The following is a 24,617-nucleotide window of genomic DNA, read 5'->3' on the forward strand; positions in this document are numbered from 1 at the left end:
TCAATCGACCAGCACTACAATACTGGTTTACTGGCTACGCTGCTTGGCTCTTCTATTGTATACATAGAGAATTTTATTTAATTTCTGTATAGGCCTATCAATATATTCCAAAAGACAGAATGATTAAAGAATTTGAAGAAAAGGTTTTTGTTTCATTTACTAAGATGAGAAATATTGACTCCCATACATACCTATATATAGCCCAAATTATGTATATCCAATCCATTTTCTGGTTCTCAATTTTCTCATGGATGATCCAATTTATGGGTAAAAAAGTTTAAATGAAATTGATGCTTGCTAAAAGCAGTATTTAGCCTAAGTGGTATCTAAGATAGGAGAAAAAGGTATTGACATCTCCAGAATTCCTAATTAAAACAAGTATTATATTTGGAAAAAATATAAAAAAGGCATCAAGGTTCTTCTTATTTGAAGTTGTGTAATATAAACTGCACTAAATTTACCTCTTTTTGCATAATCTAGCAAGGGAGAAAGTGAATACATCTCTTGATGCTTTTATATATGCTCTTTCCAAATTCATTTACTAGCCTATATGGAAGTAAATAGTCCAGCCCAAGTTAGGCTGTAGGTTGTTTACTGTTGTCCAATTGTTAGCTAGCAGTTTCTGTGGTAAATGTTCCTATTACCTGAACAATTGTTCAGGGTCATGAAACTGTTGTTAATAGCCTAGATGCATTTTGACTTTTTAAACATCTTTTCTCTCTTGCAAAATTGCTACAAACTCACTATTATGGAGTTATTATATTTGCACATTAGGGGGGGGGGTAAAGCATAGCATATATTAAATACAGCAATGGTTAGTTTATGTATTTAGTATATGCTATGCTTTACCCCCTCCCCCTTGATGTGCAAATATATAGCCCAAATTTGTTTCTAAACTATTACAGATTTGTGATTTCAAATATCCAATCAATGAAACTGGAAATGATTGCAATTCTATATATGTAAATACAGGATATTTGGGCCAGAATAACTCCAAAATGGTGAGTTTGTGGTAGTTTTGCTAGAGAGAAAAGATGTTCCAAAAGTCAAAATGCATCTATTAACAATAGTTTCATGACCCTAAACAATTGTTCAGGTAATAGCAGCATTGACAATTTCTGCTAGGATGAATTAAACAGAATTGTTAATTAAAAGGCAGTGATAGCTGATAAATTGCAGAAATCTTATAATTAGGTAGTATGCTTTAAGTACAAACTTGGAAAAAAGCCTTGAAGGTTCTAGGGAATACTTTGGGCTTAACGAAGGAAGCAAAAAGAAGGGTGAAAATATTGGCTAAGTAAGAAAAACTGACATAATTTTGATGGTAATGCAGAATTATGGTAAAATTATAGCAAACCATATAACTGGCTTTCATATAAAGTGAATATACCACTTGATCTCTTTTTTATGTTCTTTATGAATATAATAATTGCTTCTACCTTAAATTTAAAATGAAGCACTTTTTAACCTAACCTTGTTATAATTAATTTTAGCACTGAGAAAATGTAGCATTATTTTTTTGAAAACAATGGAAAAGATGGAGCTGAGAAAACATAGTATTATTTTGGGGAAATGAGCAATAAGTCATACTCTAATCGAAAATTTGTCATTTTGAAGAGCTCAAAAGTGCTTAAATTTGAATTTGCAATTGAAGTGATGATTATATTTGTAAAGAACATGAAAAAAGGCATCAAGAGGTATGTTCACTTTATTGGTAAGTCAGTTATATGAACTGTCATAATTTTTTGAAAATTTGTCATTTTTAAGAGCTAAAAAAGTGCTTAAATCTCAATTTAAGGTAGAAGCAATTATTATATTTGTAAAGAGCATAAAAAAGGCATTGAGTAGTACATTCACTTTATACAAAAGCCAGTTATACAATTTGCTGTAATTTTACCAGAATTACTCCTCCTTCAAAGGAAACACTTACAAATTCCAAAAATCAGCATTTAAAAATCATAAAATACTTATTCATCTCATTTCTGAAAGCACTTCTTTACACTTTGCCCCTGCTCACACTAATATTCAAATGTTCAGCCCAAATTATATATTCTTTATGCATTTTTTGTTTCTTTATTTTGTTGATTTTGCTTCTTTGTTGTTAAATCTATTTTAAAAAGAGTAAAGTGTAAAAAACACATGTAAAATATATAGTCTGGGCAATATATTTGCACATTAAAAGGAGGATATAAAATCCAGTGATTTTAGGAATAATATAAGTAAGTTGGCTATGTTAGAACTTTTCAAAACTGTTTTCAGAATTTATAGTGTTTCCTGCTGAGGAGGAGTAACTCTACATTGCCTCCAAAGCTTTTGTCTGTAATTTATCAAATTTAATATTTTTATAATTTATCCAAAAGTATTGTCTCTAGATTGTTGTAGTTTTGAATCCTTTATTACAATTTGATGCATAGAATCTAGTGATCCTGCTTAAATTGCACTTAAAAATTAAAACCATTTGATTTGTATGAGAAATTTTCTAACAGTGTTAGTGTGCAGTTTTAGTATAGATGGTGGAAAAAAGTCTTCTTAACTTTCCTTTTGCTTTTTCCTATTAAATTGTATTGAAGAAAGGAGTCACATAAAATTCATTGCATATATACAATCTCAGGAATTTATTTGCCCATTAGGTGTATGTTTGTAAAGTCTAGTTGTACAACTAAATTATAAGTAGGTATTTTCTAATGCTTTAAAGTCCCTTCCAAAATTATGAAGGATTTCCATCAAGAGAGACCAACCACTAAAATAGTGAGGTACCTAGTGATTCAGCTTGTTCATGAAACACTTTAAAATTCTGGAAATTACTTGAAAAGATTTGAAGCTACTTGTTTACTAAATGAGGCAGAAAAGCAACAAGACTGGTAATACTGCAGGAAATATGGCAGCCTTTTGATCTTCCCCTTGTCAGAACCCTCTCATATGTCAGTTCAATTTTCTACTCTATTCAAAAGCTAAATGGTTTTTGAGACTGGAATTAATGAAGTTCTGTTTTTGTTATGCATCATGCAAAGTTGAGCATCAGAATAGGGATCAACATTATGCCATTAGATTTTGTTTTCAGCTTGGGGAATTGGCAATTGTGCAGTTTGAAAAGTTAAAACAAGCTTATGGGAAGTGTTCTTTATCCTCAGCTCAAGTTTTTTTTTGTTGGTACAGAGGCTTTTTGGTAGGCAGTCAAAATATTAAAAATCAATTAAAACTGACAAAAACATCTAATTTGTGAACAGATTTACCATCCATAAAATTTTGAATGATTATTTATGCACACCTAAAGTAAGTGCCAAAATGGTGCCAAAAAACCTCTCAATTGAGCTGAAGGACATGTGAGAAAACATGTATCTACATCTTCTAGACAGAATTGCCAAGTAGCTATATTTCTTTAGTCATGTCATCAGAGGTGATGAAACATGGATGTTTGAAAACAATCCTGAACAGTCACTTGTGTGAGACAAGACATTGCAAATAAATGACTGCTCTACCACACTGTAGATAAACTTAAACTGTATAGTCATTCCCTTTCTTAACCATAATCCAAAACTGGACAGAGATGTGCCTGCTCTAGAGGAGATATAAACAAGTAGAAAACACTAGCAACATTAGAATTTTTCATGGGTAGCCATGCTTGTGTCATTAGTATTTGTAGCCAGGGGAAGAAATAAGACAAATCAGGCGACTAAGGGATAAGGAAGAATGCAATGTGTTGAAGAAATAAAAAAGGAAAGGAGAATAATTGGTATGGCTGTTATTAGAAGACAAACTAAGATCACACATCAACTTTTGAAGGACATTTTATGGCCCAAAAGAGAGTATAAAATTGAATTTAAGGCAACATTTTTCTTACTAATAAGAAAAAGGTTTTGATGGTCCATGGCACAATATTACTATCTAAAACCACAGACTATTGCAAAACCTAGTAGATAAACTGTGCTAAAACTATGCTGCTTTTTGACAAATTTCAAATAGTCCTGCAACTTCGTGGATCCCTCTCCCACTATTTATGAAATTCTGGCTATTTTCTTGTTGCAGTGTTGATTAGAAATCAGTGCTATACATTTCTGTATTTGCTAAAATTTAATCCAGCCACACCCCCCCCCCCCCTTGTAGAAATCCTAGATATGCTTTTTGGTTAAGTCATAACTGTGAGATGGAACAGTAGCAAACCACTTTGCCAGTTCACTCAATTTCTTTCTGCTTTTGCAATCAAAAATAAAAAAAAGTAAAGGTTGTAGCACTAGATCCTTAAGGTCTGAACCAGTGGTGCTGATCTCTATCTCAAGCCCCTTCAGCCAGGAAGTGCAATGGAGGGATGAGGGCCAGCCATCCTGTGCTTTTGCACACCCTTCCTGTTTACCTGTAACGGTTAATATTAATGCATTTATTTAACCCAAGCTCCTATAAAGAAAAAGCAATATAAGCAAGCATATCACACACAGCAAGAATAAACCCAAGCACTAGCAAAGCAAAGCAATCATAATCACTACATCTCCCTTCTTTTCACTTTAAACTAATTGGTTCACAATACACCAGTACTGCACATATCATTACTATCTGAGATATCACTAAATTTATTTACATCCCGAGAAGGCGCTAGGCTCACTTCTCTATTGTGTATTCTAAGTACACATAAAGTTTGTTACACTAGTAAAATCTACTATCACACTTATCACTTTTTTTTTTTTTTTTAACGAGTACGAGAAGGCGCTAGGCTCACTTCTCTCATATGTACTCCTGGTATACACATTGCATACTTTTCACTTCACACAACTATTTACAGGTTCAATCTCTTTGGCGGGTTGATCACTCTTGCAGATCGTGTTCTTGCACTGACTTGGGGAAGAGGTGCTGCTCCACATGGCTGAATTGAGGCTTCAGATGAGGTGAGCTCTGTCTCCATTTGGTCTAGTGGTGCTGAGGAGTGCAGCGGTGATCTGCTGAGCTGATTTCTGGGTGGTGACAGTGATTTTTGACAGTGACCCGTCGTCTGTCTCAACTACATAGGATCAAGGGGCCTCAGACTGGGCAATTACTGTTGCTGGACTCCATTTGCCACCCGTAGTCTTCTGCACATATACTGATTTCCCTACTTCTACTGACGGAAGAGGCCTAGACGTCGCATCATACTGACAATTCTGTTGTCTCTGGAGAGCTGTGCTTTTCTCCAAAAACTTGCGATTGCTGACCACTTTCTTTTTTAGGTGGTCAGTGGTACATGGCAGAAGTGTCCTCAATTGACGACACATCAGAAGCTGGGACGGCGAGGATAGTCCAATCCACGGGTTTGTTCCTGTATTCGAGCAGTCCCAAGTATGGGTCTTCACCGTTTTCTGATGCCTTTGTCATGAGGCTCTTTGCTGTCTGGGCAGTCTTTTCCACAAGGCCATTGGACTGGGGGTAGATTGGACTTGATATTCTGTGAGTGAATCCCCATGTCCTGGCAAAATCTTGGAATCCAACCAAAGAGTACTGAGGGCCATTGTCAGATATTAGTATAGATGGGAAGCCATATCTGGCGAAATGAGATTTGAGTTTGGAGATGACGGCCTTTGAGGTAGTGGAGCTGAGTTTGTCTACTTCGAAAAAACGGCTATGATAGTCCACTGTTACAAGATAGTCATTATTGTTGAGCGTGAATAGGTTGGATGCAACTTTTTGCCAAGGAAGACATGATATTTCGTGACTGATCATAGGCTCTCTTTGGTTTGATGGCATGTTTCTAGCACATGTTTGGCAACTACGAACATACTGCTCAATGTCTGCGTTCAGGCCAGGCCAATAAACCAGCATTCTGGCCCTTTGCTTGGTCTTTTCTACTCCAAGATGAGCAGCGTGGAGTTGTCTCAGGATGTCTGGCTGTAATATCTTGGGTATGACCAATCTTTCGCCTTTGAAGATGATCTCTTGGTTTGTTGACAGTTCATGCTGGATATCCCAGAACGGACGTGCCTCTGACTGGCATGTTTTTCTGCTTTTCGGCCAGCCTTCATGGATTGTTTTTGCCAGAATCCTGAGTTGGCTATCTTTGGAAGTTTCTTCCTGGATTCGTAGGATTTTCTCATCACTTACAGGAAGATGTCTAGAGATCTGATGAACATACACGTCTATTTCTGTTGCTAGTTTCTCATCGATATCTGGAAGGTGGAGACGAGAAAGAGCATCGGTGATTGGTATTTCTGAACCTGGCTGGAATTGCAGATGAAGATCGTATGGTTGGAGTTGTAGCATTAGTCTCTGTACCCTTGGAGGGGCCTTGTGGATAGGATTTCTGACTATTGTCTCAAGGGGGCGGTGATCAGTGATTACGTTGACATGTCTCCCATAGAGGTAGTGGTGAAAGTGCTTGCATCCATAGACAATAGCGTACAGCTCCTTTTCAAGTTGGGAGTACTTTTGCTCGGTTTTGCTAAGTGCACGGGACGCATATGCTACTACCTCTCCATCACTACAGAGGTTTGCTCCCAAGCCATGGCTGGACGCGTCGACTTCCAGCTCCACATTCAAGCTCTTGTAGTTGAAGAAGGAGATGTCTGACACGATTGACTGCTTGAGCTCTACCTGCGTCTGGTCATTTTCGGGACTCCAAGAGAATGGCTCACATTTGAGTATGTCTCGAAGGCTTTTATTTCTAGTAGACAGGTCGGGAATGTATTTTGCGAGGTAGTTCAACATTCCAAGGAGGGTAAGCAGCTCCTCGCGACTCTGAGGTCTGGGCATCTCTTCAATGGCTCTCGGTTTTTCTGGGTCTGGTTTCATGCCATCGGCTCCAATTACGTGCCCAAAATAGCATACGCTGCTTGCACTGAAGCTGCATTTATCCTTGTTGAATTTAATACCTTTTTCTAGTGCTCTTTCCATAACGGCTTGGAGTCTTTCATCGTGCTCTTCTTGGTTTGCTCCATACACTAGAATATCATCAATAATGATGGCTACTCCTTCCAGCCCTTCAAATGCTTCTTCCATACGGCGCTGGAACTCATCTTGTGCTGAAAGTAAGCCAAAGGGCATTCTTAGGAATCGATAACGCCTGTATATAGTGCTGAATGTTGTCATCTCAGATGCAGTTGCAGAAAGGACTAATGACCAGTACCCTGACCGAGCATCCATTTTGCTGAACACCTTTGCACCATGCAGCTTGGCTGTAACATCTTCTAAGGTAGGAATGGGATAGTAAGGGCGCTTTATGCATTTGTTGAAGTCTACTGGGTCTATGCATAGCCTTACAGTTCTGTTCTTCTTTTCGATCATCACCATTGAATTTACCCATTCTGTGGGCTTTGTGACTTTTTCAATGATTCTGTCTCTTTCCATTCTGTTAAGTTCGTCCTGGAGTTTGTCTTTTAGTGCCTCTGGTACCCTTCTGGCCAGATAGACGGTTGGTATGGACCCATCTTTTAGATGGATGTTGCATTCCCCTTCAAGTCGGCCAATGCCTTCAAAGAGGCTTTTGTACTTCTCGTCTATGCTGGTTTGTTCCACATTAACATTGAGTACCAGTTTGATGAGGTTCAAGTCTATGCTGGATCAATATCCCACTATTGGGGTTGATGCTGAGTCGACTACATAGAATCTGTGAGCGCCCCTAGGATACTGTTTGTGGCTACAGGTAAGGTCACAAGTGCCAATGACAGGGATTCTAGCACCACAGTAGCTGGTCAGTCGCTGTTTAGTTGATTGCAGATTCGGTTTTGTGTCAAGCTTGTCGAAAATGTTTTTGGGAATGACATTTGCTTGGGCTCCTGTGTCAATTTTGAAGTTGACTGAAAGCTGGTTGTTTAAGGTCAGTGGGACAAGGGCTTCATCTTTGCCACTACCTTTGTCAATGGCATACAGGAAAATTGTTTCTTGATCATCGACTGCCTCTCTGAATGACTCAGTTTCTTCATCAATGGTGTTTACGTTTTTCTTGCTGCGACAGACCCTTGCGAAATGGTTTGGCTTCTTGCACTGTGTACACATTTTCCCCTTTGCTGGACATGCATGATTAGTTGAGTAAGATCCACCACAAAAATAGCATTCTCTACCCTTGGTGTGGTTATTAACAGAAGCTTTCTGATTTCGGAAGCTATTCCGGCTTGGACCACGTGTGATTGCATCAACTTCCTGCTTGATGGATATTGGTTTACTACCACTGAAAGATTTTAGCTGAGCTTGGGTTGTTTCGTAGGTTCTACATCTTGACACTGCACTCTTAAGAGTTAATGAGTCACCTTCCGCTAACAGATTCTCTCGAACAGCTTGGTTTTGAATTCCACAGACAATTCGGTCGCAAATCATTTCATCTTGTTCTGTGTACAGACATGGTTTGACCACTGTTTTTAATTCTGTGATGTACCTTTCAATACTTTCGTTTTCTAACTGGTCCCTCTTCTGGATGATGTATCTTGCAAACACAGTGTTTTTCTTTGGGCTTGCATAGTCTTTAAAGTATTTGATAAGGGGTTCAATTTTATTGGCTTCACTCTTTTCCATTTTGAAAGTATTGAAGATCTCTCGTCCCTTTTCTCCCATCCAGATAAGCAGGTAGGCACACTGAGATTTTTTCTGTCTTTTCTGCCAGCGGTCCTATAAACATCAACCGGGCATGCTGTTCAAATCAATTCCATTCATCTGCCAAGGAGGTGGCATCCCAGTTGATGGATGGCTGTTGGACTTCCATAGTGCTGTTAGATTTCAATGCCAAGATCCCAGTTCTGACACCATGTAACGTTTGATATTAATGCATTTATTTAACCCAAGCTCCTATAAAGAAAAAACAATATAAGCAAGCATATCAAGCTTGCTTGATATGTTTATTGCACACAGCAAGAATAAACACAAGCACTAGCAAAGCAATCATAATCACTACACTTCCCCAGATTTCTCCTGTTACCCATTTAGACCTGGGTTATATCTGGCTGAGCTTACTGAGTCACATCACTGACCCATGTCCCAAACCAAATAATTTGGTAGACTAGGATTCGAACCCTTGCCCTTTCAGACAAAGGATCCTAAATCCAGTTCACCAATCAATTTGGCTAGGATGGCTTTTACAAATGTTATTGCAATGATTTGTAATCACAAATGATATAAATTCTCACCATCATTCACTGACTGAGAGATATACACTGAATTGTTGACAGGCAAGGAAATGGGTTGAGCATGCTGAGAATTTAACCCCTCATATATGGTAATGAAAACATGAGAATACAGAAGTTTGTTACATAAGCTAATTTGTAAGTTATGTATATCTTTTACTAATAAAAATGTTTGTAAAAAATTAAAGTTCTAGTTGCCTTTTCAAGTAACCAAATATTTGAGGGCAACTAGGCCTCCTCCCCTGCTCCTTTTTTCTCAAAATCATTTGATCAAAACTATGAGAAAGCCATTTAGCCAAAAAAAAAATAAATATGTAAATTTTGTTTTAATTATTCATCTCCAGAGAGCCAAAATCAAAACATGCATTGATTCAAAAACCCTCAGAAATTAAATAAAAAAGCAAGTTTTTTTTAACTGAAAATAAGGAGCGATATTAAAACTTAAAGCGAACAGAAATTACTTTGTACATGAAAGGGGCTGCTTCCTCATTAACGCCCTGCTCTTTATGCTAAAGTCTTTTACTGTTTTAAAAACTAGAGTTGAGAGAAAGAGTCAAACCTTAGTGTAAAGAGCGGGCGTTGATGAGGGAGCATTCTCTTTCTACAGTAGATTATTTTCTTTTGGCCTCAGTCAAAGCACGGATATTTTATTGAATCGTTGATTCCTGTCCATCTGGGGCTATATTAAATAGTACGGCCCCAATTTCTTGTCATGAAGCGTCTGTTTGACGTCAAAAATCATGAGAATGGTTTGGGAAGTCTGGAGTACAGGGGATTTTAATAATTCTTTCTTGAATGTTTCAAGGGTATCTATTGTATTTAGGAGGCACTCAAATCGACCCGATCCTTGTGGAAGACCAGTTAAAGGCGTAGCTATAGTAGCATAGTTTTTCACGTAACGAATAAAACTTAATAATCCACAGACGGATCTATAGCTTTTTTGACTTGTAAGTCCATTTAAATACCATTCTATTTTTTCTCTGAATGAAATCGCATCGTTATAATAGTACAATATGTCTGTTTTTCTTCCTATCCTGGACACTGTTTTTCTTTCCTGGCTCATTGTCTTGGTAATGCTTAAAATGTGCAGAAATTAACTCATGTTGGAAGTCAAACTCCAAAACGAATACAAATCCCTATAACTACGGAAGATAAATTTAAAAGAAATAGAACTATCTATAAATAAAGAATTCAAACTTGAAACAAACAGAAACATCCTAAACAAGAGTAATACTGCTGCCCCTTCAAGGATCAAAATTTTGATCCTCCTAAAAAAGCCTACCCATATAGTTACCCAAAAGCCTACCCAAAGTTAGCCTACCCATGTAGTTTGGGTAGTTATGTTTGAAGCCAATTTAAAATTGATACACATTTGGTGTTGCTAATTACAGTGTGTACTCATATTGAAGATTTAATGGACACCAGCTTGAAATAATTTAATCTGCCCATACAAAACAATAAATAGTTTTTTTATTGTTACAGGTCAGATATGCTGTTAATCTAGTAAAACTTCTCAATACCACAGAAAAATTAGAAGCTGTAACAATTTGGAACAACTTTTCTGTTGAGTTTCAAGCGGTTATTGATAGTACAGTTGGAAAAAATCCCCCTGTTGGATTTGGAAAAGTAAGATTCATTTCGTTTTCTTTTAATTAGGCTTGCTCTAAAAACAGAAGTGTAAATTAGCTGCCAATCACCAATCACCAAGTGTAAATTAGTTATAAATTAGTTGTAAATAGAAGTTAAAATTAATTGTAAATTGCCAATTACCAAGTGTAAACTAATTGTAAATGGAACCGTAAATTAGTTGTAAATTGTAGAGGTTGTAAGTTGTAAATTACCAGGAGTTTAAAATACAAGTGTAAGTTAAAGCGTATAAAAATGTCAGTTATTTTTCTTTCTGGGCTCTTGTTAATGAAATGAGCTGGAAAAGAAAAACCTTTTTTGGGGTTAACTGTAGTTATCCAGCAATTGGGAATTTTAAATAATACTTCTTTGTGTATTATTTAAAGTCCATATTTTTTTCTTTCCAATTTATGAAGAAGTCATAAGTCCACTTGAAGCCTGTTATACATTTTTCCTGATTTGGATTTTGGATATTGTTATAGGATAGCAGTAGTGAGGGGATTCCAAGTTTAAAAGCAGCTATAGCCGCTACTCCTTTCTTCCTTTAAGGATTTAAGATTACGAAGAAGTTTAACGGCGATTCCCTCAAGACGTAGCTGTTGTTAGTTTTCTAATAGATGTAGGAGTCTTTTACGTAATAGGGTTTGTTTTCTAAGAATTGCAGGCGTGAGTTATGTAATAGGGTTTGTTTTCTGAGAGATGAAGGTGTTCATTCCTTTAAAAACACTCGAGAACCAGGGGAAAACCTTCAGGGCCCCACCAAATCCTGTTTTCTTTCGTTGTTATGCTTAAAAACCAATGAGGGCCAGGACAAAAAACCTTCAGGGTCCCCTCAAGTAAGGGCGTGGTCCAAATTGATTATAACCCAATATTTTCATGCTTCATGCACACATAGCCTTCTGCTGTCTGCAAACAAAGGACGTTCCCCCATTTCTAGTAGCAGAATCGTTATACAGTGTCGACGTATATTGGTTTTTCTAGGAACAAAGACTTGTTATTCTACTATCATGACAAACAAAAGGTGTTCTGCTATTTCCAGGAATAGAAGCGTCACGTGATCCACTTTTGATCTTCTAGGAACAAGTCCCTTGTTATTCTGCAAGCAGGACCGGGTAATTTTCTATTGGCCCCCGAGGGTATAAAACAGGGTATTGAAAGAACTTTTTTATCAGTCTTGTATTGGATCTGGAACCTGATACATCAAGATTTCTAAAATGGATATATCCCAAAGGTACCAACTGGTAAGTCTATCTATATATCCCTCCAAAAAATAAATTAATAAGGTGGACATACCCAAACTTGAGCTGATATAACTCTATTTTGAATTAACAGCCAAAACCCCACCTACCTCCCTCATAAGAAAGTTTTATTGGAGATATAACAATCTCGTTTTATCATGACTGAGCACATTTTATTCTAATTTGCTATTTCAATGTGCCTTTCGCTATTCTAGAAGAAGGTTACACCTGTCAACTATCCGTGCTAAATCATAATCATCTTCTGTTCCATATTTGGCTTAGGCCTTAATTATTGTGAGCGATTATCATCTGGCGGAGGGTTAAATAATTGCATGAAAGGGGTAGCTTATAAGGAAGCCTTTCGAAAAGAATGGTGATAAGAAGTTGGCATGGGAGCATATGCAAATCTGAATAATTTAAGTCTAGGAGCGTAATACGGAAAAGAGTGTTCTGAAATTAATAAAAGGAAGGCTTTTGAAAAGTATAGTGGTAAGAAAAGGATACAGGGGTGTACGCACATGTGGATAATCTAGATTTGAGTGTGCAACAGTGCTGTCACTTACTTGAAGTACTTTTACTTGAAGTACTACTTAAGTAAAATTTTCCAATACTTGTACTTGTACTTAAGTAAAAACTTTAGGGTGTACTTATTACTTGATACTTAAGTAAGATTACGAAATACTTATTACTTAAGATACTTTTAATGTACTTGTTTTTCAAATACTTTACCTTTGAGACGAAAATTTTGTGTGTGTGTGCTTTGGCAATGTACAAGAAAACATCATCTTTAGATTTATATCAAACTCGGATACAGCTCCATGCCTTATTTTTGGATATGAAATAAGGTATTTGTTTTTGACGAAAACAAAATTATAGTATGATTAACGCTTGGTTTAATTTTTTTTTTATAGTTATATAACAAAGAAAATTGAAATTATTTAACAGTTCACTGGTCGACAGTGAGCTAAAATCCCTTTTTTTGTGCTAAATGTTGCATACTGTAGTCCATTTGGGCTTATATTTCTGACATTAGTGTTTAAGTTTTGTCATCTCGTCAACTGAACCAGATTTCTGCCATTTCATCATCTTCAGGAGCATATTATTGGTAAAACTACTGAAGCTATGAATCTTTGCCCGTCTAAATGTTGTATACAATAAACAAGTCTAGGGAATTCTAGCTGGATCCAATGCAGTGGTATCTTGTCAAATTCGTTCCAGCAAATTCAGGTATTCAGACGAATCTGAATTCAGATTTGTCACTCCATTCATAAGTTATAGGCCCTACTAAATTAAAGGGAAAATCAACTTTCTTAAGACTTGAAACCTTCTCCCCCTCACCCTATTTGAGATAGGGTTTGTGATACCAGAACTTTATATGAGCCCTGATCTTAGGCATCTTTGGTCTAGTTTTCATTCGGATCCGTTACTCCATTTGCAAGTTATACTAAATTAAACAGAAAACTTAAATTTTTCAAGAATTAAAACCCACTCCCCCATGTTAAATTTGAGCTAGGGTCTTTATCTCAAAACTTGATATGCGTCATGGTCTTAGGCCTCTTTGGTTCAATTTTCATTCAGATCCATCACTCCAGTCGCAAGTTGCTCTGAATTAAACAAAAAACTGTTTTTAGCAGGTAAAGCCCTCTCCCTCCTGTTTTATTTGAGCTAGGGTCTTCGTCTTTCAACTTGATGTGTGTCATGATCCTTGGCACCAAATCTGGCCATCAAAATTTTCATCCAAATCCAACCAGCGTTTCTCCCTCTATACGTGATTACACAGACGGACGGACGGACGGATTTTGCAACTTCTTAGGTAGCCATATTTGCTAATTGGATCCAAAAAAGGAAAACAGTGGCATATCATCATTCAGGTATCATCATCTATTTGGATAGAGGAAAATATCCATCAAGATAGTTATTTGAGATCTGTCTGTCTGTCTATCCGCCCGTCTGTGCAATCGAGTATAGCGGGAGAACCGCCAGTCAGATTTGTATTGAAATTGAACTATTTGGATTAAAATTGAGCTCAATTAGGGCAATTGGGCTTTAAGTGTTAAAACAAATTCGAGTTTTTTCATTTAATTCACTGTAACTTGCATATGAAGATGAATTTTGATGAAAATTGAATAAAGATGCCTAAGAGTATGATAGGCATTGATTTTTGGGATGGGGACCCAAGCTTAATTAAAAGTTGAGTTTTTCATTTAATTCAGTGTAGCTTGCGAGAGATTGATGCGTTTCAATGAAGATTGAATCACAGGTGCCTAAGACCGTGACATGCATCAAGTTTAGAGATGAAAACCCTAGCTCAGATAGAACGAGGGGGAGTGGGTTTTAAGTGCTGAAAAAAGTCAAGCTTTTGGTTTAATTTAGTATAACTTGCGAATGGAGCAACGGATCCAAATGAAAGCTAGACCAAAGATGACCAGAATCAGAGCTCATATCGAGCTCTGATATCACAAGCCCTATCTAAAATAGGGTGAGGGGGGGGGGGGGTTCAAGTTTTAAGAAAGTCGAGTTTTCCTTCAGTTTAGTAGGGCCTATAAGTACTTCCACCCATGGCTTGCCCAAAGCCTGGTAATAACCCTTTTCCAAAATAAGTCATACTGAAGCCAACCTTCAACCAAATACTCCGTCCCCAGAGAAAAATTACTTTGTATTGCACTTGGTATTTATCAAGTGACATACAGTGATCGCAAATTCTTTAGGTCTGTCGGTCTGTCAGTCCCGGTCTTGCTAGTTCAGGCACTTCCAGATAAGCTAGGACGATGAAATTTGGCAGGCGTATCAGGGACCAGATCAGATTAAGCTTGAAATAGTTGTTTCCCCGATTCGACCATCTGGGGGGGGAGTGGGAGGACGGTTAATTTGGAAAAATTTGATCGGATCTTAATTAAATTTGATATTTAGAAGGATATCATGTCTCAGAGCTTTTACTTTAAATTCCGACCGGATCAGGTGACATTGGAGGGGGAAATCTAAAATCTTGGAAAATGCTTAGAGTGGAGGGATCGGGATGAAACTTAGTGGGAAAAATAAACACAAGCCCTAGATACGTGATTGACATAAACAGAACGAATTCACTTTCTTTTGGGGAGTTGGGGGGAGGGTTAATTTTGAAAAGTTAGAAAAAATGAGGTACTTTCAACTTACGAAGGAGTGATCGGATCTTGAATTTCATCGGATGAAATTTCATATTAGAAGGACCTCGTAACTCAGATCTCATGTTTTAAATCCGGACCGGATCTAGTGTCATTGGGGGATTTGGGGGGGGGGGACTGTAAATCTTTGAAAACGCTTAGAGTGGAGTAATCAGGATGAAACTTGGTGTGAAGAATAAGCACAAGTCCTAGATACGTGATTGACACAACCAAAATGGATTCGCTCTCTTTGGGGGAGTTGGAGGGGGTGTTAATTCGAAAAAATTACAAAAATTAAGGTATTTTTAACTTAAGAGAGGGTGACCGTTCGTGAGGTATTTTTGAATTGATATTAAGAACGAACTGATGTCTCAGATCTCTTATTTTAAACCCCGACCAGTTCTGGTAACATTGGGGGAGAGTTGGAGGAGGAAACCGGAAATCTTGGAAAACGCTTAGAGTGGAGAGATCGGGATGGAACTTAGTGGGTAGAATAAGCAAATGTCGTTGACACGTGAATGACAAAACCGGACTGGATCCATTCTCTTTGGGGTAGTTAGGGGAGTCCAGTGCTTTGGCGAGTTTGGTACTCCTGGACGTGCTAGGACAATAAAATTGGTAGGCGTGTCAGGGACCTGCACAAATTGACTTGATAAATTTGATGTCCCCGATTCAACCATCTGGGGGGGGGGGGGCTGAAGGGAAAGGAAAATTAGAAAAATGAGGTATTTTTAACTTGCGAGTAGGTGGTCGGATCTTAATGAATTTCGATTTTCAAAAGGACCTTGTGTCTCAGAGCTCTTATTTTAAATGCCGATCAGCATCAAGCCTCTGATTTTTCTTTTAAATTAATTAATTGATTTTTATAATTTTGCTAGAGCTCATGCCATATGAGCTCTCGGTTCTTCCAACCTCGTTACAAGTGCCATATGAGCTCTTAGCTCTTGTTTTATTCCTTTTTTCTCAGAAGATTTTCGACTTAGTCTCATGGTTTTTGCCACTTCATGGTGTGAAAACTGCTGCTAGAAATAGATAGGTTGCAACTTCTGCCGTATTGTCTTCTAGTATATTTAAATGTGTGCTTGAATCGTTCCTGTGTCCCCTTAAAAGTTCTGTTTCTTACGGTAATATTGGTTTGTCTTCTGTTTTATATGTACACGACGTTCTTCTTGTTGCCCAGACTCGCCGTGGATTGCTTTCCAATTTTACTATCTTAACCAATGAACTATCTAAGATTGAACTGTCAGTTAATGCGTCTAAATGCGAGTTTATTTGTTTTAATAGCCCTTATGCGGTCGCTCCACTCGTTGCTGGGACTGCAGTTCTACCATGTTCTTCTTTAGTTAGTTGCCTTGGTCTGTGTCTCGGTCCAACACTTTCCACTACTTTTCATCTCTAGTGAATCAAGCCGTGAAAAACCTTCGCGTCGTTCATGGAAAAATATCCCCAAAAAAAGCTGTTACAACCGCAACGGTTTGTGCATGATTTATAATGCTTATTGCGCTCCTGTGCTTTTGTTTTTATCAGGCATGGCTCATCTGTTTCGTAAGAAAAATCCCCATATTCTACTTGCGGTTTATTTCAGATATTGCAAATTCCTCCTGCGGCTTCCTAGATGGCACCAAAATAGAAAAATAATTGCTCGATTTGGTTTAATAGATATGCCTTATTGGATTCAGTCTTCCAGTGATGATCTATGTAAAAAGATTATCTACTTTATTCACGTTTACGACCCTCTGCAGCCTTTTTTCCATATTGATGCTGGTTAATTAGTCCATATTGTCTTTTTTTTTAGTTTGAATTTGTTTTCTTGCTGTTTATCGTTTTGTTCATTTATAATACTCAGTACTTTTTTGTTTTTTTATACTTTTACGCATAATAAAGTTTATTCATTGATTCATTCATTCATTCTTCAGTTTGACCAGCCGTATGGAATGCGTCTGAATCAGCGGGCTTGCTACAGGCCCGTGATTTTATAATATATATTTGTAGGGAGTTTTACCGACCATCTGAATTGACTACACAGTATGCGGCTTGCTTGAGTGAAAACCAGCCAAAGGATATAGATGCCATACATTTTCATTGCGTGTCTGAAATTTAACTTGAGAACTTGAGGCAGTTTCCTTGTAAAGGTGCCGAGGGCGAGACATGTCATCAATTGATTTTTGATTATTGAGCTTTGGTTTCTCTTATTAAAAAAAGTCTGCAACTGACTCACTTAGCTCCTTACTTTTAAATTTGAGTTTTTTGTTGCTAAGGTTTTTACTTATTGAATAAGAGAATGGACTACTTTATTACCTTTTATCTGTTTTAAAGCCAATCCAAAGTTTATTTTTCTATTTTCAATATTTTTTCCACCATTCCGACATGTTTCAGAATAGCCCTGCATTTTTTCAAACGTGCCAGATTTGACTGAACACTAACCGCCAGAAGTTCAACTATATGTGCACTGTATTAATCCTGTCATGTGATCTGTCTGGTCCAATCAGAAGTTTTTTGACTGCACTTAATTGTTTTGATAGTCTTTTTCTTTCAAGCCGTTGTGTTGAAAATTGGTTCAGATTATTTTTTGGACTTCGTTGGGTGTCTACCAGCCAAACAAGGGAAAAAAATATTTTCAATCTTTTTTTTTATCATTCCCACATGTTTGAGAATAACTGTGTGTTTTTTCAAACGTGCCAGATTTGACTGAACACTAATCACCAGAAGTTCAACTCTACGTACACTGTGTTAATCCTGTCATGTGATATGTCTGATCAAATCAGGAGTTTTTTGACAGCACGTAATTGTTTTGAAAGTCTTTTGCTTTCAAGCCGTTGTGTTGAAAATTCGTTAAGATTATTTTCTTGGATTTCATTGAGTATGTACCAGCCGAACAAGGGAAACGGTAAAAACGATAAAACGGAAATTCTGGTTCTTGATTAAGATTTCCAAGAGAGGAATGAACAGGGACATTTTATAAGCAAGGGAAGAGGCTAAGAAGCCTTCAGAATGGCTTTTAAGAAAGGTAGTATGGGCTTTATATCAGAAATATATATATATATATATATATATATATATATATATATATATATATATATATATATATATATAAATATATATATATATATATATATATATATATATATATATATATATATATATATATATATATATATATATATTTATATATATAGAATAAATACTTGAAGTAGTACTTGAAGTAATACTTAGGTACAATTTTGGCAAGTACTTGATATTTGATACTTAAGTAAGAATTTGGTAAGTACTTATTACTTGATATTTAAGTAAAAAAACAAAGAGTACTTAATACTTGATACTTAAGTAAAAATTTGGAGTACTTGTGGCAGCACTGGTGTGCAATATGGAAAATTAAGGTTAGAATTACTAAGACGTGAGATTTTGAATAGTTTGCTGCCAAGAAATTACTATGGGGGGTACACAAATCCCAAAAAATTGAGCTTAGGGGCGTGATATTTTTAAAAAAAGGTTTTGATATCAACAGAAGTAAGCCTTTTGAATAGTATGGTGGTAAGAAATTGATATGGGGATATACTTAAATCTTAATAAACTATCTTTTCACTGAAAAAAGTTTGTTTCATACTTCTCATGTTTATTCTCGCGGACCCTGAAAACTACTTGGAAAGCTAACAATTTAAGTTGGAAGGTTTCTAACATTGATATTTAAGGGGGTGGGGACAATAGGAATGAGTCAAATTTAAATGGCGACATGCTAAAAATAAGATGTATTTTCTTAGCCCCCTTTGACCAAAGCAGGGAGAATGCATCCCACATGCAAAATGTAGCTTCCAACCCTGATGTGAGTTAACTGATTAATACTCTTTCATAAAGCTAAATTTTTCAGAATATGAAAATAAAGTAGGATCCGGTTAGTTCTAAAAATAATCCGTTCTTTTCAGCCTCATAAAGGGTCCCCCTTGATAGTTTTTGAAGGGGATTTGAGGGAATTTTCACCATAGAACAGTAAAAACTAAATTTTTATGCGAGATAAATTTCTTAATCTATTAGAACATTAATGCTATCTCCAACCTTTGAAAAGTTCCATATTTTTTTTAGCTTAATTTAGGGGCCTCTCGATAGTTTTAAGGGGGAGGTTGAAGACCCCCTGGCTTCTCAGAGAGAAATAACTAAAAATAATACTTTCCTTCCGGGTTAATAACGGATCCCTCTTGGTATTTTTTAGGTGCCCCTTGATCCTAAAGGAAATTCTTAACTATAAGATTTTTTTTCATTCTGTATTCTAGTGTTGAAAGTGCTGAAAAGCATTTTACTGTTGAAAGGAGGGGGATTTGAGGATCCCAATCATTATATTAAATTTCTTTTTTCAGAGTAATAACTGAAAAAAGTAATAATCATTTTCTGCTGAAAATCATACGTACTTCAAGACAATAACAATTGTCACTTTTTTTCAGGCCGCCATTGATGTTCTAGCACGGAAATATATCTGCTTATGGATTTCTTTGGGGAAGAAAAAGCGCCAATGGACATCAATACCCCTCCGTATGTATTTTGAGACTCTTTGGAACTTTATAATACGTGAAATGTAAAGGGAGGCAACTTACCCGATGTATAGGGAAATTCTGGTTCTTAAATTCTCAGCTCGTACTGGGGGGTCTATGTATGCCATGACTCACTTTGGGGCCCCACTTATGGTATACTTTCTGGTCATCCCACCTTTAGGTGGTAGTGTGGTCTCAACACATCCGAAGACCAACTTCGGGTCAATATAAGGAATAATTTCTAGTCATTAAACCTTTAGGTAGTAGTGAGGTCTCAACACATCTGAAGGGTGACTTTGGGGGCTTATTTACGGAGTATTTTCTGGTCATCACGCCTATAGGTGGTAGTGTGGTCTTTTTACCTCAATACGCTCACTCTTAAGTATAAGAAAGCGCCCCCTCAAACATTTTCTGACTAATATTGTTTTTTTCTCAGCCTAATAAAAATTCTTTTTCAGGATGAAATCAAAAGTGTTCTAATGATATAATAAGCTCTTATTATTTTCTAGGTTGACATACCTACACCACAATCGCAATCTTGCGACAATTCATGTATGCCACCACAGGGAGGTGAGCGTAAGGGGGTTTTGCGCAGTATTCATGTCCACTCCTGTGTAGGTAAGATTCGGGCCTTTTTTGAAAAATAAATTAAAGAGGGGGGAGGCAGGAACAGCATCCATCGCACAAAAAGATTTCAAATGAAAAGTCGGATGAGGTATACTCTCATTACCTGCATACGGAAATGCGGATACTTCACCCAGACGGGCACAATTTTCAGGGCGTTTTTTCAGACTGGGTGGAAAATATTTTTAATAGGGTGGAAAATCATAATGAAAATATGAAAGGGGTCAGTAGTTTTGGTTACAGAAAATTTATATGTTAATGTTACGAAATTCAAAAAAGAATTTTTTAAGCGGTTGTAGGGGGTAAGATAATTTTGTAAAATATAATGCTGACTAAAGGGTTGTAGAGATGTACAACGCTTCCATATAGATACGGGCTTAAAGTGTTTCAAGTATGCAGTCCTCGTCGCAGGCCATAAATCCCCGAAAGAAAATTGTGTTAGTAAGACACATTTGGACAGTATGGCACTTAAAGAGGCGGGGAGGGGGGCAGAGTTTCCGAAAGTAGATTTTAAGTGTATATTTTTGAGAGGATTAATGACCATTTAAAGCTGTTGATTTCAGTGTTAAAGTATGATTTAGATTATGAAGAGGGTGAAATTAAAGATAAAAAGGAGGTAATATTTTCAATGAAAGCTTCATCCATTGAATCGGTGAAACACTGGGTACAGCTTCTCTACGAGCCTCTCAGTGAACCTGGTGCAATCGAGCACTTCTTTCCTATTCCCCACATTAGTCGGGTTTTTAAGTAAAAAAAAGACCACACTTTACGTCATTACTGTCCAGTGTGTCTATCAGATTTCTATACTAAATTAAAATTGAAAAATCACTTGAGCCACTATGAGCGTCATTGGTATCCGTTGAAACGGTTTTGGGTGATAATGCGATCTTGTGGTTCAAGAATTTACAAAATTCTCTCCTGCATAGTGACAAGGTTGCATTAGACATCGAGGCCAAATTGCAGGGATGTGTGCGAGCCATCAAACTTCAATCGTTTTAAAGAACATGAAGCCATTGTAGTCTCTTATGCTTACGCTCAAAGAGACTCGAGTAATACCATGCGATTGGAAGAGGTGTTTAAGACATTGGGTGGGGGTGTTATTGTGTAGGTGTGGCCATTGTTGACTTACTAAAACTACTGATGAGTCAATTTCACGGCTGCGCAACGTAAAATATCCAATGATTCTTTCTTCAGAGGACGAGTTGGTTATTAAAAATAAAGATTTGTGTTGGGTGTGTAAGTAGAAATATTTTGAGGGTAGTGGGGAAATGTCAGTCTGTGACCTTGACCGTTTAAACAATCCTATTTTATCGGGGGGAGTAACTTTCGTGGACTGGCACATAGATGTTGTAATTTAAATGTTAAACAACAATATTTTCTACCCGTTTCCATGCAAATTTCCAACTATGATTTGAAATTCATATAACCAGCGCTGCCACGTTTGCGAAAAGGTTAAGTTGTAGGTGGCGCATGGGTATATGGTTTTTTATATAACATCATACCCAAATCCCCTCAGAAGTCGTTTCTCTTACAATTAAGTGAAAAATGGTTCAAAATAATAATATGTGCTTAAACAAAATCCTTTTGTTAGATTCCTGTAGTTTTTCTCCAAATCCCTTATCCAATTGATTCAAGTACAAAAAAGTGATTATTCTAATAGTTTCCCTCTCCTTAAATGGCACTTTCTGGATGCTGAAATGCATAACTTATTAACCAGTAGGCATTACCTGTATGAAGATGGCAACTCCGCCGCGACGCTACGGGAAGAAAAATTGCCACCCATTGAGGTGGTTTACTATTCACTTCACATTGTCAATCCACCGCTGCCGACTATAAATTTGCTAAAAAAGTTTTGGCCAAGGGAGGGTGTAAAAACAGGGAGGATTATTATAAACTTCACCTGGCAAGTGGTATATTGACGTTGTTGGATATTGACTACAAAAACTCGGACAAAATTTACGAAGAATTTGGGTTGGATTCTGGTATTATTTTTCAACTTTTCATCTGGTGATGGATTTAATTTTAAAAATCAGCTACGAAGGAATAGGTCAGATCGCCGACGTGGATCAGCACTTATTCGTAGAGAGATCCTTGTGAGGAGGGTATGATTATAACGGAGATCATATCCTAGAAACCGATCTGACTAGACAACACACCTGGAAAAGTCGAATGCGGTTTTTCTGTATATGGAATTCCTTTATCCGTCGGCAATGTTTTATTATTCTGTCACATGCAGAAGTTCCAAATTGCTGGACATTCCTTGCGCTCCAAATTTCCACGAAATTGCCTCTGTTGCGGAGAATAGACCCCAAGGATGGATTTTCGAAATTGATGGTGAAATATCAGTGGAACTTCATTACTCGTTAAAGTATTTGTTTTCCCTTGCATAAAGAGACCGGTGCCAAGCAATTCATTGAGTCCCTATAATTTATCTTTGTTAGAATATGGGGGTATATACTTGACACCTCCAAAACAAAAGCTTATTGCTGACCTTTGCCCGAAACGGAATACTGTTATACATCACTTTTTTTTGCGGTTGATGCTTGCAAACAATTTCAATGTAAAAAAGATTCACAGAACCCTCCAGTTTGATCAAAAGCCCTGCATGAAGACATGTATTGACACCTTTGTCAGTAAACGATCTCAGACAAAAACGAAGGTTGAAAAAGAAATCTTTGAACTCATTTTAATCTCAGCCTTCGGTAAGATGTGCAAGAGTTTTTGCCATAGGAGTCGTTGTCACATTGTAACCGACCCTAAAGAATGTACCTGAACCATTGCCGATCCGCATTCCACGTGGTTCACGATCATGTGGTCATATGGACTCCAATATGGTACTTCTATATAGGAAAAAAAGTGTAATTTTAAATAAAACAATTGCCACTGGAAATGCCATATTAGAAATGAAAAAAAAAACTCATATGGGAATTCAATTACAGTGTCTGTAAGCTCCAATGGCAAGAGGATGGTCAAGTTCAAGTTTATTGCGGGTATACAGATTCACTCCTGTCAAACGTTAAACTGAAACTTTATTTGATGATTTGGAAAATGGTAATTACATTAGCTCTCGGATGGACTACGCCACTGGGTCGAGTCCATTTATCTGGAGCTAGTGAAGTGAGAGGCCCAAAATTAATTGTTGACTTAAAAATCTGAACCTTGTAGTGACTTGATATCCAATGTTGCGCTTGAAGGTCTGAAGCAGTAATGTGTTCAAACGCGTAATGAGGATATTAAAAATTTCAGCAAAGGGATGCTTTCACGCTATGTAAAGGACAATTTTTCATGAGTGTCAATCGGAGCTGTGCAGAAAATTATTTAAATTCAAGAGCAAAGGTCGTGACCATTCACTCTTTAAAGTTTAAAAACTGTACAGTAAGGCTTGAAAAAAATGCCATGTCGGAAAGTCTATGAGCGTGTGGACGGTGTGAGAGTACTACCACATGGTCATTAGATTATTTCAGATTGAGATGTATTTGTAGAACATGGACGGCATCTCGGTTTGAAGAAAGCTCAATAGTTGGTAGGAGGAGGGGCCATTTTTCTACCTCAACAGCCTCTATCCCTGACGGTCTGCAGCTCGGCGGTGTGTTTTTCTAGTATTTTTTACGCGCCTTAATTTCTTTATTTTTTGCACACAGCGGAATAGTTCTTTTAAAAAGTACTGAATGTTATACTATTATTTTTTACCGTCATCGTCCTGCCATAGCGGGCACGCATCTTCCAGCTGCCCCAGTTGCCAGGGCGTCCTCCGGGGGATCTGGTTGCGTTCGGCACTCCGGGTGGGACCCTTTCCTCCGAGTGTCTTTTTAAATGTCATGTGTTTTTAATGTCCTTTTGTTTAATGTCCAAGTTTTTTAAATGTATGTAAATATGCTTTTTATTTGTTTTAGAAATTTATAGTGTATATATTTATGCCTTAAAGAAGCCATATATTTTTCTTTTAGTATTTATGAATTAACAGATTGTGGTTAGCTTCGTTGTATTTTGACAGCGAGAAGAGTAATGTGTATCAATTTAAAATTCCATTTAGATTATTTCTTTGCGGGCCTTTAATGTCTAGCAAAACAACTCATTTAACAAAAATTATTCTAAATCGTGATAAAATGTTTTTAGAAAACCCGATAAATATCTATTATTGCTATAGTGTGTGTGGTAAGAGTCCTATGATACAATAAATACTGTTTCACCAGATAAAATTCAAACGGGGACTCGCCGTGTTTAATATTCTTGAACCAAACTCGTGGTTGATTATTCGTGATTTAGCTGAATCCTTTGAAGAATGTTCTCGGGAAATGTTAGGGTTATTCACGGTCCCCGCTTATCACGAAAAAGTTCTGTAACCGTTGTTCTTCACAGTTCCTTTCATCAGAGCAAATTATGAGAACACTTAACTCT

The 24,617-nt window shown here is 37.1% G+C and overlaps 1 protein-coding gene across 3 annotated transcripts in view; it reads left to right on the forward strand.

Annotated features, from left to right (window-relative positions):
- The first annotated feature begins 30 nt into the window (after positions 1–30).
- Positions 31–24,617, forward strand: part of LOC136032802 (zinc finger protein 32-like) — a 52,143-nt gene continuing 27,556 nt past the window's right edge. For 2 of the 3 annotated variants that reach the window (XM_065713188.1, XM_065713190.1), the window contains exons 1-2: positions 31–143; positions 10,554–10,697. In XM_065713188.1, coding sequence (XP_065569260.1) covers positions 120–143; positions 10,554–10,697 — 168 coding nt within the window. In that variant the 5' untranslated portion in view covers positions 31–119. Of the gene's footprint in view, positions 144–240; positions 268–10,553; positions 10,698–24,617 lie in introns of those variants that run through there. The other variant, XM_065713191.1, reaches the window with a different exon arrangement.

The sequence above is a fragment of the Artemia franciscana genome, chromosome 11, assembly GCF_032884065.1.
Source record: "Artemia franciscana chromosome 11, ASM3288406v1, whole genome shotgun sequence".
NCBI classification, from domain to species: Eukaryota; Metazoa; Arthropoda; class Branchiopoda; order Anostraca; family Artemiidae; genus Artemia; species Artemia franciscana.